Source organism: Hemibagrus wyckioides, linkage group LG01 (assembly GCF_019097595.1).
Source record: "Hemibagrus wyckioides isolate EC202008001 linkage group LG01, SWU_Hwy_1.0, whole genome shotgun sequence".
NCBI lineage: Eukaryota > Metazoa > Chordata > Actinopteri > Siluriformes > Bagridae > Hemibagrus > Hemibagrus wyckioides.
In genome coordinates, this window is record NC_080710.1 from 20,777,612 (window position 1) to 20,795,263 (window position 17,652).

General features: G+C 41.1%; 1 protein-coding gene across 1 annotated transcript in view; it reads left to right on the forward strand.

Moving 5' to 3' along the window:
• The first annotated feature begins 1,118 nt into the window (after positions 1 to 1,118).
• stt3b (STT3 oligosaccharyltransferase complex catalytic subunit B) overlaps positions 1,119 to 17,652 on the forward strand; it is a 35,416-nt gene continuing 18,882 nt past the window's right edge. Inside the window, exon 1 of the mRNA XM_058399597.1 lies at positions 1,119 to 1,616. Coding sequence (XP_058255580.1) covers positions 1,360 to 1,616 — 257 coding nt within the window. The 5' untranslated portion in view covers positions 1,119 to 1,359. The remainder of the gene's footprint in view (positions 1,617 to 17,652) is intronic.

Consider the following 17,652-nt stretch of genomic DNA (forward strand, 5'->3'; position numbering starts at 1 on the left):
TGAAGACAGGTCTGGCCTTTTAGCACAGGATTGTATAGATCCCACTTGAAAAGATGCTGCTTTGATTTCTTTGTAATGAACATGTCAACCTGCTGATGATTGCTGGTGCATTTATTAGTTTTGGGCAATAACGTCAGGGATTTCTTGACAGACTACAATGCACTTCTGTAAGTTCCTGGGTATCTGCTATAAAATGTAAATTAATTACTGTCAAATGTCAGTGTAAATGCATGTTAATAACTGAAATGTCAAAGCCGATTCATTACACATTTTTCTGTAAATCTGTTTTAATTACCCTGTATGCACTAAATATTGCAGCTCTGCAAAATGTGTTCTTTTTTTCCCAGTTGAATACTATGGGTGGGAAAGGGAAGAACTGTGTGCAGGAGTAGGCAAGTGTTTGTGGGCGAGCAGGGTCACATTTTTAGGGAGTGGGCGGAAGTCAGATTTAAAAAAAAAAAAATCTTTTCTGACCTCTCTGAATCATTTCACCCACTTACAGTTTATGGACTGTCTCAGCCTGGGAAAAGATAACTATGTTATTCTGTTCTGTCCCTGAGTCATGTATTAAATCTAAAGGCTCCATTATTCTTCTAAACCAGTCCGCTGAGTCTATAAAAGGAAACAACACTGTCCAGACATTTTCAGAGGGACTTAAAACCACTTTAACAAATGGATTCAGATGCACATTGTAAACAAACTAACAAAATGTGACTGTAAATAATAAATAAATTAAATATTTGAACTCCGCCTATGAAATAAACAATTTCCTGCCGCGGAAAACCAATAACAATCTTCTCCCGCCCCTCTCCAGGTAAATTCATTTATTTAATTGGTTTACAAATCCACAGGGCTTCTGCTGCCTTTGTGCTGATTGGCTGCACTTGGTGTCAGTTACAGCAGACCAGACTGGGCCATTGGTCATTTTTTATCTCCGCGCACCTTATGCCTAGCTTGTTTGACAACTATCCGGAGCACAAGCCTATTTTCTATTGGTCAATCCGGCTGCCAATCCGCTGCGTTATCGAAGGTGATTGGCTTGTGCTGTCAAGCGCGTGACCTTTATAGTGTTACCTGTCTCGCCGTGAGAGGCTGAGGACTCTTCCTGATGCGCCGCGGTGTCCCGCCCCTCTACCCCCGCTCAATCTCGCGTGCCGAGCGATACCAGCCGGCTAGCATGCCGCTCACACATTAGCATCGACTTTAACCAAATCTCGCTGCAAATACATGCTGTCCGTGCGCGACTAGGAAGCTAAGTTGTAAAAATAAAGAAAGAGCAGCGTCACGCGGTTGAGCCGAAGCGGTGTGTGAGTGTGGCCTGTGTGGAAGCTCTTGCTGACCGACACACCGCGGCAGAACATGGCGGAGCACCGCGCCACCTCCGACTGCAAGCACAAAGCAAGTCCGAACTCCAGCGGCTCGTTGTCGGGTAACGGACGCGCTAACACTCCGGCGGCGTGCGGTGGTGGAGGCCTGTCCGTTGGGTTAACGCAGCCTGCAGGCTGGCAGTCTCTCCTGTCATTCACCATCCTCTTTCTGGCCTGGTTAGCGGGCTTCAGCTCTCGGCTTTTCGCCGTGATACGATTCGAGAGCATCATCCATGAGTTTGACCCTTGGTGAGTAAAACCTAGCCTATTGAGCTACTTTGCTAGTTATCCTAGCAAAATAATGCACTCTCTGTCGCGGTTAAAGGCTAAATACGGATTTGTTAAGGAAATGCTTGTCCTTTTTTTTTTTGCACTGGACTTTGTAAAGAGCGCTCAGTTTAATAACCTTAGCGCTGTATTTCACGTTGATTTCACAAAGCTAACATTTACTGACAGTGCAGCACGTAGGCTAGTGCCTTTCTCCATGACGAGCACAGTGCAAGGAGCGCGGCTCGCCTTGTACATGACACGATACACACTTTACTACAGAGATTATAGCTACAACTGTAGACATTTACAGAGCTGTAGATTTCTAAGAGGTTTACCACTTTCGCAGTTTACTGTCGTTAATTACGACCTCTTCGCATTTCCTTGGACCTAGCCAAATTGTGTAACATTAATGCTGCAAGTGAAATCCGGAAATATCCCAGAGGAAGTGGTAGTGATGGTATCTCTTATCTGTCATTTTATTCTAATTTGCTTTTCGAAGAGACAGCTCTGCAAACACGTATCTGTATTACCTTATCATTAAGTTCACACAGACTGATCTTTAGTAACTGAAACATGTTGGGTAAATAAGTAATCTCTGCATTGAACACGTTTTTACTGGAGAAATCTGGTCGAGATGCGGCTGAGTGAATCCAAGAAAGCTGAGTGCCGTGTAGAAGTAGACACGAAAGTTTCTATGACAAATCCGTCTCCTGTTGCTAAAATGCATCAGTGATACAAAGGGAAAAGTCTCCTAATTACTGCCAAATAAATGTTCGAGTGGTGCTTATGCATTTAAACAGGTTTGTGTTGAGGCTCTTTAAGAGGCACGTTAATGATATGGGTAAGACTGAGCATGTTTAAGACTCATCTGCTGAGGCCTGTGTTATAATACTGTTAGCTGTGCCAAATCTTTTAACATGAACCCTGCTAATGCACGCTCAAAAAGTCCAAACATCCCTCGCCGAAGAACCCGAATGTCTAAGAAGTGAACCCGGACCTGATCCTGTGCATGGTATCAAGGCGGAGTCGAACCCGGAGTCCAGCTCAGTGTGGTGGTGTGTAGGTTAGGGGTTAGAGTCAAGCTTATCAGAGGAGTTGGATCAAGAACTTTTCTACCCCTTTATCTCATCTGGTCATAGACATTATTTTTTTTATGTTTACTGACGTGACCGTTAATTACGTGCATATCAAAACCTGTTGCATGAAGACACCCAGAATAGAGTTAGGAAAGATTACAGATGATAACTTTTTATAGAATGAAGTCTTTGGTCATGACACCAGCAATTTATGTATTTACAAATTACTGTAAAGATGCTGTTGTAGTGATTAGTTTGGAAAAGACTTCAAAAAGTGTGATTTAGTTCTGTAACTAAAATAAAATCACTAAATCTAGTGAGAGTCATAAGTTCTGAGCAGTGTCTGTTAATGATGATAAAACATAAATAGTTACTCACTGATGCTCCTTCTTCACATCTGGCTGTATTAGCAGGCCCTGCATCTCCATGCTTACTTTTACATGTAGTAAATCAGTGAGTGCTGCTTCAGAGCCTACTGCTTTCTGGCTTTGCAGTTTATAATCATTTAGAGAACTGCATTTTTGTGCAACAGAGACAAAGGCTGGACGTTGTGATCCCTGATTTGGTTCACTCTTATTGTCCTCTAATACCTGGGACGATTTATAAAGATTGATTTCTTTGTTAGACAGAGAGTTCAACCTGAATAATTCCAGTAGGCATTTCCTTCGATTCTTGTCTTATTTGGCAGTCAAATTTAGGTTTCAGGTGTCCACCTTCCTGTGTCTTTCTAAAATTCTGTTTAGTAATGCCTTTTGCATAACGCACACAGTTTCCTGAACATTGTCCATTAGGCAAACTGAATCAGAAAACTTTAAATATGTTCATGCTGATTCTTTCTCTGCTCGATAATGACTATACAGCACTACTGCTTATGCTGCAGTACACGTTTTTTGCACTGTTGTGACTCTGCACATCCATACGGATAAATCCTTCATCTAAACCTCTCTGGCTTATTAAGAATTATCATGCTGCCCCCATTTTTTTTTTTACTCATTTCCCCTTTTTGGGAGGTTATAATCCATTTTCCATGGCTTGGCTTTGACAGCTCTTCTTTGCTCTGTGTTGTTTGTTATTATTTTAAATAGGAGTGTACCACATTCATGGAGTATATTTCCTACATGCACTGGCTAATGATCTCCAGAAATCACTCTGATTGTACCTGACCTCTGGTAAATGACTGACACGCTGCTGTTTCTGATTAGTGTCGAGCCTGTAGCTGTGGGGGACATCAGTGATGTGTAACTTGACTTTCACAGAAACTGACTTTGTTCAATTTGGAGAGGAAGTAATTGATTGATTAGTAGGGTTGTAGACTAAACACATTTTAGGGCTGTGTGGTAATCATTAGCTTGTACGTTCTCCCATTTACTTGTGTATTAGCTCCACAACGAGAGGGAGGCGGAGTTTACGAAGTTTTTTTTTCTGATGTCTGAGACCAAATAGGCAGAGTGCAGCTGTTGGTGTACAGAGGAAGCATCTCTTGTTTTTTTTGCAGAGTAATGTAAAGATAACCCTGACTGTGCAGGAAGTGAAGTAGTGAGCAATTGTGATAGTATAAAGGAGAGAGTAGATGCTAGACAAGACCTAGCATGTACATGCTGCTAAATGGCCCTTTGTGCAAGCTGTGCTTGGAAAGAATATCTGATTTACATGTGAAGCCGACTACACTGTCGCTCTCTATACCCGTCTATTGCCTGTATGATACGACACTGTCTTATATTAAGACCGGCATCGTAAATCGGCAGGATGTTTTTCTTCATAACGATGCCCATATCCTAAAATACTCAGCATTCTTCTGACTGATAACCAATTAAGTCTAAGTAAAATAATACTGATGGAATCTTTCATATAGTACATTCAAGGTGTTTTAAATACCGCACACATGGCTTTTCCTCGCAGTCCTGCATTTCTGCAGTGCCAAGAAGGTTCCATATTACGATTAGACTGAACTTTTCGATGTTCCTGTTTTGGGACAAGTGTTCAGACCAGCTGATTCCACTGTAGTGCTCAACCGAACTGTTAATTGTGGCTAATAATAACAGGTGTAATGTCACATAGTTGTTGCTAATATTGTTTTTGTTAGAATCGTGCCTCTCTGTGCCGCGCTATACCTGAAGAAGGTTTTTGATTAATTGCAGAGTAAGCTGTCTCAAGATCTTGCAGATTTAAGATCACAGTCTCAGCTTTTCTGCCTCTGCTGTGTAAGTTTGCTGCTGTGTTTTTGTCGTAATAGATTGCAGTGCACCACATGTTGTAGAACCTACAGCCATTGCTGTGTTGTGTTGTTGTATTACAGGGTTCAGTAGTATGCCTGTTTATAAGTGAATGTTTGTATTGTGTTTTGTAGCACCGCCGTGCAAGTCGCTAAACAGTTAAGGCTCTGGGCTACTTATCTGTAGGTCGAGGGTTCAAGCCCCAGAACTGCCAAGCTGCAACTGTTGGGCTTTTGAGCAAGGCTGCTCCAGGGACACTACACAGCAGCACTCAAGGTCCAATGTTCTTCTATTTAGTATCATTTTTGATATTATTTATTATTTAGGATTTGAACCATCTGGAGTACTACCCCCATTTGCGTAGTGAAATGGACAGATATTGATTGGAGACTGGGGTTTGGTCTGTAAGCCAGAGCAATCTTTAAAGGCCGCTCAGTATTTGTGCAGATAATACTTCTGTTATGTCTGAAATTGAAGGACCGTGAAACCGGCCCGAAATCTGTCAGTTTCATATATGTGTGCATAAGGAGGTTTCGGAAAGCTGTGTAAGAACGCGCTATTATGCAAAGATTCAAAACCGAAAAGTGCTAGATTTATCGCTATGCTACTTTGAAACCAGCAGTGATTTATTCACTGCAAGTCCCCTGTCGCTGTACTATGAAGTCGTCAGCAGGTGTTCCTACTGCCGCTTGTCATAACTTCTATCAGTGGGTGGCACTAACAAATTCCAAATCAGTTTACCTGCTGCTAAAATCTAACATTCTACAGGGAGAGCATTTGTGTATAAAACTCACCAGTGTATATATGCATCATATCATTTGCCATGGATCATGTGCCGTCTACTGTCTTCGCTCCCATTGGTAGTCGTTCCATATTTGCATAAAGTTAAAATTTTCCCAACGTTGTCTGGTTGCTGGACACGCCCACATCAGGTTGCTGTCACTCATGTCACAGGTAGTCGACATACTGCTTTGCTTCTCACTTGCATGAAGTTGAACGACACTCAAATTTTTTACTTGTCCTGCCTTCTTCACATCGTTAATGGCCGCTTTGACTCGCCAGCCTTCACTGAAAAAGCATGACTTTGTCATATTACTCACGGTTGATGTCCAGAACGTTTTCATGTCATTTTTTTTCAGGTCAAGATTTGAACAGCGTCTTGAACAAGGCTCTTAAACCTTTCTGCTCCAGGAACACTGCATCATGGCTCTGACCCTAACTTCCTAACAAGCTGAGATATTTAGAGAAAAGAATTTCTCTGTGCTCTAATTTATATGCGGCATAAAGCCAGCTTCGCTCTACGGTTCCATGCTCCTGTTTATGTTGATTGTTGATGTGTTAGATCTTTCTCTGTTTGCTAGGTCAATGCTTGAGAGCTTTTCCTCTGTGAGTCACGTTGGTTAACCTCAAGAGAAGAGACGCATCTGCACCATGTGTAACAGAGAGTGTGGGGGTGTTGGTTGGTTGTACCGTACTGAAATACCTTGCCCCTATTCTTAGCGAGGAGTTTCATTGATTAGCAAGCACAAATGAGAAAATTGGATTTAGGTCTCAAGCAGTTACACAGCAACAGGAGAACACCGTTTTTTTGCAGTTCAGTTTGTTTAGATCAGTGATTTGACCGTACTCCTTCATATTCGTGTTCTGGTTGCACTTCCTGTTCTGCTTTTCTACTCATCATTCCTGTAGTGTTCTCTCTCGCTCTCTCTCTTTTTTTCTCTCTCTCTCTCTCTCTCTCTCTCTCTCTCGCTCTCTCTCTCTCTCTCTCTCTCTCTTTGTGGCTGTGGCTCACATCCACCCTTTTTTCATTCTCTCAAATCTTCAGATGTCTGTCAGATGAAAGCTCCACTTGAGGTCCAGCATTCTTTTATTTAGTATTATTTTTTGATGATATTTATTATTTAGGATGTGAACCATCTGGAGCACTACCCCCATTAAAATGTGTTGCTCTGCTTTTCATGCCTCCTCGAGAGCAGGTTTGTCATACAAGCCGTGCTGCCGAAGTTGGAGCGCCTCTTATTTTCTAACCGTAGTTTAAAATGACTACTCTCTGCTCCTTTTCGTCTGAATGGCAAGATTGATGTTTTATTTCTAGACCTTTTTACTTTGGGTTGTTCCCTTCTAAGAAGATGTCAAATAAATGTTAAACTGTCATAAAACCTGAGCTTGTGAGAAAGGGATGACATTTGGAATAGCGATCCTCCTACTCCTAATCCACCTCAAACTCGCTTGCATGTCAAACTCTGTGTAACCTCAGACAAGGCCTTCATAATGGATCACTTTAAAGGTATTTCCTGGAATTTTCCACTAGCAGCTGTTTTTAACATCTTGTAGCTAATTAACGTTGGGGTTCGATCATAATGATGAAGGTTGTTTTTAATCTTATGTGTGTGCGCGTGTGTGTGTGTTCTATTTAAAATCATTATGAAAGCGTCTCCTGAATATCACAGGCTTTTCTCACAGTTGGTTATATGGCTATTAGCCTCTTATTGGATTAGTGCTGTGTTAGGGCTTTGGTACTGGGTAGATTGTGTTGGTGCGTAGTGAAATGGACAGATATTAAAGATTTTTTCCCCCCATTGATTGGACACTGGGGTTTGGCCTGTAAGCCAGAGCAATCTTTAAAGGCAGCTCAGTATTTGTGCAGATAATACTGTGGTAGGACCATGAAACTGGCCCGAAATCTGTCAGTTTCATATGTGTGCATAAGGAGGTTTCAGAAAGCTGTGTAAGAGCGCGCTATTATGCAAAGATTCAAAACCGAAAAGTGCTAGATTTATCGTTATGCTACTGTCAAACCACCAGTGATTTATTCACTGCAAGTCCCCTGTCACTGTACTGTGAAGTCGTCAGCAGGTGTTCCTACTGCCGCTTGTCATAACTTCTATCAGTGGGTGGCACTAACAAATTCCAAATCAGTTTACCTGCTGCTAAAATCTAACATTCTACAGGGAGAGCATTTGTGTATATATATGCATCATGTCAGTTGAGATGAAGAAGCAGCGTGTGCTCTTTGCCATGGATCACGTGCCATCTAGTGTCTTCGCTCCCATTGGTAATCGTTCCATATTTGCATAATTTTCTCAACGTTGTCCCGTCACTGGACACACCCACATCTGGTTAACAACGGTTGCTGTCACTCATGTCACCAGACGCTCTCACTGAAAATGAATGGATGCGTTGTTACAGCGAGTCGCTGTATGTGTGATTGTAGTGTAGAGATGTTTATCTAGTGATATAGAGGGAGTTTTCCTCTTTTTGTCTTTTTCGTGTCATTAATGCTCGCTTTGCCTACCATCGTTTTGCCTACGGTCGCCAGCCTTCACTGAAAACACATGATTTTGTCATGTGTCAGACGTTTTGAGGTCATGTTTTAAGGTCAAGATTTGAACACTGTCTGCTTTGGCCAGTATTCTAACTAATCTTTCCTGCTGTAGACATAATAATAATTGTATGGTGTGATTGCTCTTTGTAACAAGGCTGGCTTGCATGATTAGATTTGATTACTTCTGTTTAAATACAGATCAATTAAAAAAAAGTTGGGTAATTGACTAGCCGGTTGCCCAGAGTGCCGGTTTGACTGATCTATCCACGGGCTGCCCGCAATCACGGCGTATTTTTGTTTTAAAGCAAAGCTGTTCTCGAGTCTCCCGTAGCACTGTTTACATTCGGCAGTACAGCAAGGCAGGTAATTAAATCAAAGCCTTGATTGTTGGCCTTTCTGCTTACATTTATGATTGTCATTGACATTCATTTTTGTGAGCTCCTGCAGATACTGGATGTAAAACGGTGCCGTTGATGTTATAGTGGAAGAGCAAGAAGTACCTGAAGAGCCTGTAAGTGCTGTTTACGTCTAGTGCATTCGCTCACATTCCAAAATCCCTTCACCACAACATATATGTTTATATTTTTCTGAAATTGTGATAAAAATTGTATGATTGAGGTACAGCATTTTAGAACGCATAATCTGGTATGCTGTTCTGGTGATTGGTGTTACTATAGAACTCAAGCCTGAGACACCTGCTGTGTAAAAACAACTAAAGCCGAGCCACAGATTCTGACATTTGTTTTCTGTGAAGCAGAGAGAAACAGGTGGAACAGAGAGCGGGCTGCAAAGATTTTAATCAATATAGACTTTTATTAATCAAATCAGAGCGACAGGCTGCACAGATTGAAATCTAGTCTTGCGTGTGCTGCTAAAGTTCAAATTCTATTCTTGAAAAAATGTGAAGAAAACGGTTGTACTGTGGAGCCCAGTCTTGTAGCTCTGCACGGTAAAGTAGTTTCTACTCTGGGCATGATGCCTGCAGTCTGAGTGTGATTGTTCCCAAGGCAGTGCTGGTCTGGTTTCAGACTCACTTTATTCCATCAAACTCATTTGCGTGTATCTTGCGTCATCAAAAAGGCACAAGGATAACACATGACTCACTTTCTGTTTTTGTTTTTTTCTTTTTCAAATTGTGGTACTATGGTACCATGGTACTATCTCGCCTCTCGCCCCAGCGCTCCCCTGCCACTCATTGGACACGTGTGTTGTGGAAACTAATGAAGTCGTCATTGACTTAAACACATGCACTGGTAACTTTACTTCCTGAGCAACTGTAGACCCTGTTATGAGTCACGTTCATGTTCACAAGAATCACGGCACAGTCCCCGTGCAACTGAACAACTCCTACAGGTAGTCTCGGGTTTAGTACCTACCATGGTGCACATCCTGGTGAACGCTGCTCAGTTTGAAAGCCAGTGTGAAAGATTCAGTATGAATCTGCCCGAGTGCAAGTTTCCTAATTCAACTGCAGGAGCCTCGGAAAAAGTGAATCACAGCCTTGTCTCACAGCTGGTTATGTGGCTGTGAGCCTGTTATTGGATTAGAGATGTGGAGGGATTCAGTACTGGGTGGATTGTGCTGGTGTGTGTAGTAAAAGCGTGAAAAGTACTGGATGATCTTTGGTTCAGCCTGGAATGGTTCTTACATATATTTATGCTAAATAAATAATTAACTACGCTGCAGCGGTAACAGAATCAAAACTGCTTTAATTATACACAACATTTGTGTTTGCTGTGAAGCATTCCTTTTATTAAAAACCAAATTTTCAGTAATATGGGCCTCGTGATGCTGAAAGTCAGATCTAAAACTTCTCTCTCAAACCCCATTTATTAAAAGTTTGTTCAATATGTCTGCAATTTAGCTTGCTCTCTGCCTCATTTAGATAAGCTCTGTTTACGCTGCCTGTCACATTATAAGTCACACTTTTTTTGTTTTTGTTTCTTTTTTTTTCCCTTTAGAAATGAAGTATAATTACGGTGTGTTTACTTGGCGTCTGTCCTCTCCATTCAAAGCACATTTTCCTCCTTCTCCCAGCGAAGACGGTGTAACGGTATTCCTCATATTGATGTGCTCTTGCCAAAGGACAGGCTCTCTTGTATCCATCTGGAAATCTGTTCCGATTGTTTCTCAAAGCTAATCACTTATTTTATGGTGGCTTTCTAAGAAATTAGCACCAAGGACATGAGGCATAACAGCGCTGATTGCTTTTCTCCCTTCAGGGCAAAAGATTAAAGGTGTTGTATAAAAAGCCTTAATCAGTGTGGGTTTGAAATGTTGACTTTCCCTTGTTCAAGAGAAGTAGATCGTTTCGTCTCTGTTTAAAAAAAAAAAATGTGAATAAGATGATGTATAGTTATGCAACATGAATAACAAAACGCAAGATATTTACAGTGCTAAAAAAATGCAATTTAAATGAATTAGTTCTCCCATAAACTTGCTTGCTTGCTTACTTCCATAAGATCAATATAAATACCAATAAATGATTTAAAGCCGCATCCCTTGTTCAATTAAAAGATTATCAAATTCTTATAAATATTAATAGATATTTAGTTTTTCAAATTTAATGGAACCTTCCACTTTTTGTGCGTCCCATGTGAATATACATATACAGCACTGGTACATTTTCTGCTCTTAGTGTTCACACGGCATTTTTACCCCCGACAATTCAAACACAACACTTCACACTCCAACAACGAGTGCTCATTTTATGCATTAAGTCAAGCGCAGTAATTGCTTTAGAGGATTAAAACGGTTGGTTGTGATGTACTTCACAGCTTATCACTGCCTTTTGTCATTGCCATGATTATGAGCTCACTTGGCTGCACGTATGCACACGGAGCCGTACGCTAGACACTTGGCGTCGAAGAAACTAATGCAGTTTCTGCAGCCAGAGAGCTCATTCAATCAAATGTGTCCACTATGCAAAAAGCATCAGCATCACCGCATTTTATCGGCCACCAAGCTCGGAAAAAGTAAGTTACTCCCGCTACTCTTTCCAGCTTTTTGCATCTTTTAAAAAATTCCACAAGAGTAAGTATCTCTCTCTCATCTCTTGACATGATCTAGTTCCTTCTGATGAATGAGGCCTGACTTGCAGTCATTTTCTGAATTAGTTATGCTTCACGCTAAAATATCATCTTTCTGTAACGGAGACGGCCAGTGTCTGGATTAAAATAAAGTAAAGTAGTAGTCATAATTGGTTTGACACTTTGCTTATAGAAAAAATATTATTTCTCCACTAAGGAAACGGACCTGGGTCTCGAGAGTGATGATTTATTAGAGTGGTGAGTTCTGCTTCGTTCAGCTGAGACTTGGACTCGATTTAGTTCTTGGCTTTTCTAGTGGTTTGCACATTTTCTGCATTTCTGCCAGTTTAATAACGGTTGATCTTTTTTTTTCTTCTTCTTTTCTCCCCCCTGCTTTGTAGATGAGATTACCGGATTGGTTAAATCTGAGCTCTTGGTTAAAGTAGGTGGGCTTGTAAAGGCCACTGAATTTAGTCACACGTCTCACTTGTACTCCTGAGTTTAATCTGTGGGTTTTCACCGTGCGCTTTGTTCAAAAACTGAACTTAAGTTGTTGCATTTTTCTGCTTGGCTCAGTTCACTTTCACACAGGAACATTGTAAAGTGCGCCAAATATCTTGATGCAAGTCTCTCACTGAGTAAACTGTCCTCTCATTGGGCAGGGCGCATCTGTTTATCTTCCAGCTTTCGGCTCCTCGCCGCAATCTTCCAAGATGCACAGTCAGCAGCTCTGCAAGCTTATTGTGGCTTTCTCTTTATCTGTAGTTGTTATAACTTGGCCATTTGTGCAGGAGTCAAGGTTTCATCAGGACATTGTTGTTTTAATTCTACTATTTCGGTGAAGATGTACATCATTTTTAAACTGAAGAGGCGTGCTTTGTTTTTGAATTGTCATGATGTGCTCTCACTCACACACACACACACACACACACACACACACAATTGTCACCAAAGATCTATTAGACACATTTACCAGTGATTCCTGCTGTGCACCATTAGCTAACCAAATAGTTCTCATCATGCATTACTACGAGTTGGTTTGTTGGTCGTTGGTTCATTGGATTGCTTTCTCACCACAAGCAAACTGCTCTAGAGTTAATTTGTGCTCATTTTGTTGTGGTTTTGAGTGCAGTTGCAGCGTTCATATATGTCTATATGAACTGAACCAATGGAGGAAACACACCAGGTTGTGAAATGTCTGGACAGAAGGAATGTGGAATGCTAAAGCAGGATGAACAGTTTGCTAACCTTGTAAAAGCAGATTGTGTCTGAGCTACTAGTTTTCACTGTCACCTGGCAGATAAATAGGTTTTTGCATAATGTGCTTCATGTTGGACCAGTAATCACTGATGCACAGTCCTCCATTGGTCAGATAATTTGTATTGATCAGTTTGTTTTCTCACACACACACACACACACTAGTTGGAATGGATAAAAATGATCTTTCCAGAATCAGCATGTATGTGGAAACATTGACGAAACCCAGCAAAAATAAATACTGTAGAGAACTGTCATATAACTCTCCTGCTCACACAACACATCACCTGTCAGCTGAGAGCTAACATGCGGCACGATCCAGACATTTAGACTTTATGTGAGGAAAGAATATAACGGCTCACAGCCGATACTTTAGATCGCAGCTTGCTGATTTTTGTGTTGGGAGCCCATGTTATCTTTCCTCATCATGCACATTATCAGGACAGAATAAGAACTGTATTTAAAAAGAGTAGGACATGTATAAATACTCGATCATTAGCTTTATTTCTAACCTAGTTAATTAGGTTCACAGGTAACTAAAACAAGAGACTCTCCGTTGCTCAGTGTGACAGCTGTTGAATTAATCATTTGTGCACCTCCGCTATGCTACCTGTGGGTCTTGGCATTGCACCTCACCTCTGCCTTATTGGGCTTGTCATACTTACAGTCTGTTCTGTAGTTATCAGATATGCGAAGGTAATTGGGGGGTTTCTTGTTAAATTTGCCACAAGGTTACTTTTAGCTGGATAATTGACCAGGTAATTGAATTTTCTCTTTTGTAACCTTCACAGTCAATATTACCTTTAGTGAATCAGCGAATTATTACTTCCATTTCCTTAAATCTTGCTCAAAAGCAGTGTGTTCCTTTTTCCACGGCCGCTGCAATTCAGCGGTTCTCTAAAACAGGTTAGAGCCGCCTTTTGTGCCAGAGGTCCATCCTTAATTTAGGACACAACTCTGCCTCCATCCCTTCTGCGCTCTGCATTAATAAACTCTTCTCCAGCCGAATTGGCCCCTTTCAGGGCCTCGTGTATATCCGTCCAGTGTGAAATTGAGTTTTTTATTTAAAAAAAAAAAAAAAACTGAGCGGAGTTAAGAGATGGGAGAGGCACTGAATGGATCGTCTGGCAGAGAGGTTAAAGAAGAAAATTCCAATGTGCCATTTCTATTTCAAGTGAAGTGTCTGAACTAGAATGAAGCAGCCATGTTAGTCAGAAAGCCTGGATGCTGTGAGTGTGTGTGCACGAGAGTGTGTTGAGTGTTTATGATAAACAGTCCTCCTGCTACTCCCACTCATACCTCTTATAAGGCAGTGGGCTGTCGGATCGCCACCCGAGCACTGCCATTTTCTCCTGTGAAAGGGTTGTATTATCTGATGGCTGGTCATTAATCTGATGGCTGGCTGTAAAGGAAAAAAGTTCCTCATTCATTCGGTTACCATGACTACAGCAAAACCACCATTTCGTCAAAGTGCGTTAAACTGAGTTTTTTTTTTAATTTTTTTTTTTTTTTAAGCAAAACCTGTAAGGCAGAAGTGTGCTCCGTCTCCACCTCCAGCTCCATTCCACACTCCATACTTTACATTAATAGATTATATTGTACTGCATTAAACTGCATGTGCACTCACTGCATATGTTTGTGCTGTTTGAGTAAATCATGTCAGGATATTGTCTTCTCTTTTCCCCTTATGGTGTGAAAGTGACTTTATGAGGGGTCTGATGCAGCCGTAGACCGATTAATCCGTGCAGGATCGCGAGATGGCGTTTATAGATCAGTCATGATAAATGAAACACCCTTCGCTGCTTCAGTTATAAGCTTTCATAAAACTTCGGATAGTATTGTGATGGATTATTTGCGCTTTTGTTGTTTTCCTGTAGCATGAGCAAGCAAATTGTGATGGCTTAAATCAATATTTGGCTTTAGGTGAAGTTTCTTCTGGACTAATTATTAAACCTATAGGTTCAATTCTAAAATCTGATTCGTTTCGAAACAGTTCCTCAATATATGTAGAGATTTGACCACATCACGATAAATGAATTCTGTCATAACGTGCCAGGATCTAAACCATAAGGCTAGGAACATGTTTTCATAGAACAGCCGAATCATTGTCTGTACTGTTGCTTAGCAACCAAAGCTTATTGTTAACAGGCTACAGCAATAAATTATTTATTGATTAAGTTTTTGTCCAGGGGTTAATACAGTGGTTAGCCTTCCAAAGTACAAGCTTCAGTTCCTGCCTCTGTGTTCAGGGTTTCCACCAGGTACACCAGTTTCCTCCCCCAGTCCAAGGACTTGCGTTGTTGGCATCTCTAAATTGTCTGTAGTGTGTAAATGTGTGTGATTGTGCCTTGTTGATGGGTTAGCACCGCATCCAGGGTGTCCCCTGCCTCATGCCCTGAGTCCCTGGATAATCTCCAGGTTCCCAACAACCCTGCATTGGGTAAGTGGTAAATGGATGAAGGAATTTTATTCTTTTTATATTTTTTCATATTCTTTTTATTTATAAAATCAATAGGCTACTTGAGGGTGTGCCTTACAGTGATGTTATTACATGTAAAGCTGTTTTAAGCACTCTGCTCACACATTCATGGCTGCATTATTGAAGATGATGGATTATCTTCAATGGGGGGGGGAAATCAGTGATGACACTGAAATAAAAACAAAGCCGAAAAGGGAACTTGTACCGGTGGAATAGTGTTTGAGGAGGCAATCTCATTTGAGCATCTCTGTAATTTCCTCTTTTATGTATATCATTTCAGATTACACAAACTGGCTGATGCACTTAGCTTAGAATTGCATTGGCCTTGCTTTCATTTAATGCCATTTTCTTTATCCACTGCACCACCGATGTACCAGACCTGCATCAAATCACTCTCAGTGGATGCAGGCAGCTCATTAATGACTACACATTAGGGCTACACAATATTGACTAAACAACATGATCTGTAGTAAAGGTGTTGAAGTTTTTTAATGCGTCAGACTGGGTGTGATGACAGTCAGAAAATGAACATTCTGAATATTTCTGGGTCTTGTATTATTGATGTCAATAATGCTAGTGTTTCTTTCCTTAAGGCAAACAACAAAATTACTATTTGCTGTGTGCAGAATAAGTCAAGAGGTCATCAGCACATGAGAGTTTGTTTTATTATTTTATTTATTTATTTTTTTTTAAAATTAAGTGCTGCCAACTTGCAGGTCAGCTCAATCCCTGTTCACCGATGCCCTGTTCACTGTGTGTAGGCTCAGGCTAGCTAGGACAGAGTGGTCCCAGTCTTATTCAGAAAGGCCCAGTGTGGATACAGGTTTTCATTCCAGCCAATCAGAAACCACACCCAATAGTATTTTTAAGTTCAGCTAATGAGGCAGGTGGAATCAGGGGTCATTCACGGTTGATTGGAATGGAGGCCTGCTTCATTAGTTGAACTTAAAAAATACTATGAGTTGTAGCTTCTGATTGGCTGGAATGAAAACCTGCATCAACACTAGGCCTTTTGGTGATAAGACACAATATTATGCACACTATTCCAGATTCAGCCACAGGGAAAATATGCATTCATACATACACATGACGTGAGTGTCCACTAGGAGCTGAAAATAAATAAATAAATAAATAAATAAAAATCTGCCTGTTTCACTGGGGGGGAAAAAAGCAGAAGAGAAAAACTCTGCTTACCTCCATGTTATAAATGTTCAGTTTGACATTTAAGCACTGATATGCCATCCCTGTTTATTTGATCACACTTTTAAGAGTCGTTTAATATGAGAGTGTATTCTAAGAGACTGTATTAGAAGTGCTATAAATAAAATATTATTGCAATGTGAGTTTATGCAACGCTCACTTATATCTATAAGATTAATTATGAAGCTCTTTAACAGTATCCAGAGTAGAGGAGGGAGATCTGAGCTTGTCGGTACAAATCTGTTTCCACTGCACTTGGCTCTGTAATGCAGTTACAGTGGGGCAAATAAGTATTTGATACACTGCTGATTTTTCAAGTTTTCCCACGTACAAAGAATAGAGAGGTCTGTAATTTTCATCATAGGTACACCTCAACTATGAGAGACAGAATGTAAAAAAAAAAAATCCAGAAAATCACATCGTATGATTTTTAAATAATTAATTTCCAGTTTATTGCATGAAAAAAGTATTTGATACAATAGAAAAATAGAACTTAATATTTGGTACAGAAACTTTTGTTTACAATTAGAGGTCAGACGTTTCCTGTAGTTCTTGACCAGGTTTGCGCACACTGCAGCAGGGATTTTGCCCACTCCTCCATACAGGTCTTCTCCAGATCTTTCAGGTTTTGGGGCTCTCTCTGGGCAACACAGAGTTTCAACTCCTTCCATAGATTTTCTATTGGGTTCAGGTCTGGAGACTGGCTAGGCCACTCCAGGACCTTGAAATGCTTCTTACGAAGCCACTCCTTAGTTGCCTTAGCTGTGTGTTTGGGGTCATTGTCATGTTGGAAGACCCAGCCACGACCCATCTTCAGTGTTCTTACTGAGGGAAGGAGGTTGTTGCCCAAAATCTCCCGATACATGGCCCCATCCATCATCTTCTCAATACGGTGCAGTCGTCCTGTCCCCTTTGCAGAAAAGCACCCCCAAAGCATGATGTTTCCACCCCCATGCTTCACAGTTGGGATGGTGTTCTTGGGATTGTACTCATCCTTCTTCTTCCAAACACGGCGAGTGGAGTTTATACCGAAAAGTTCTATTTTGGTCTCATCTGACCACATGACCTTCTCCCATGCCTCCTCTGGATCATCCAGATGGTCTTTGGTAAACTTCAGATGGGCCTGGACATGTGCTGGCTTGAACAGGGGGACCTTGCACATGCTGCAGGATTTTAATCCATGTTGGTGTAGTGTGTTACTAATGGTAACCTTTGAGACTGTGGTCCCAGCTCTCTTCAGGTCATTGACCAGGTCCTCCCGTGTAGTTCTAGGCTGATCTCTCACCTTTCTCAGGATCATTGATACTCCACGAGGCGAGACCTTGCATGGAGCCCCAGTCTGAGGGAGATTGACAGTCATCTTGAATTTCTTCCATTTTCTAATCATTGCACCAACAGTTGTTGCCTTCTCACCAAGCTGTTTGCCTATTGTCCTG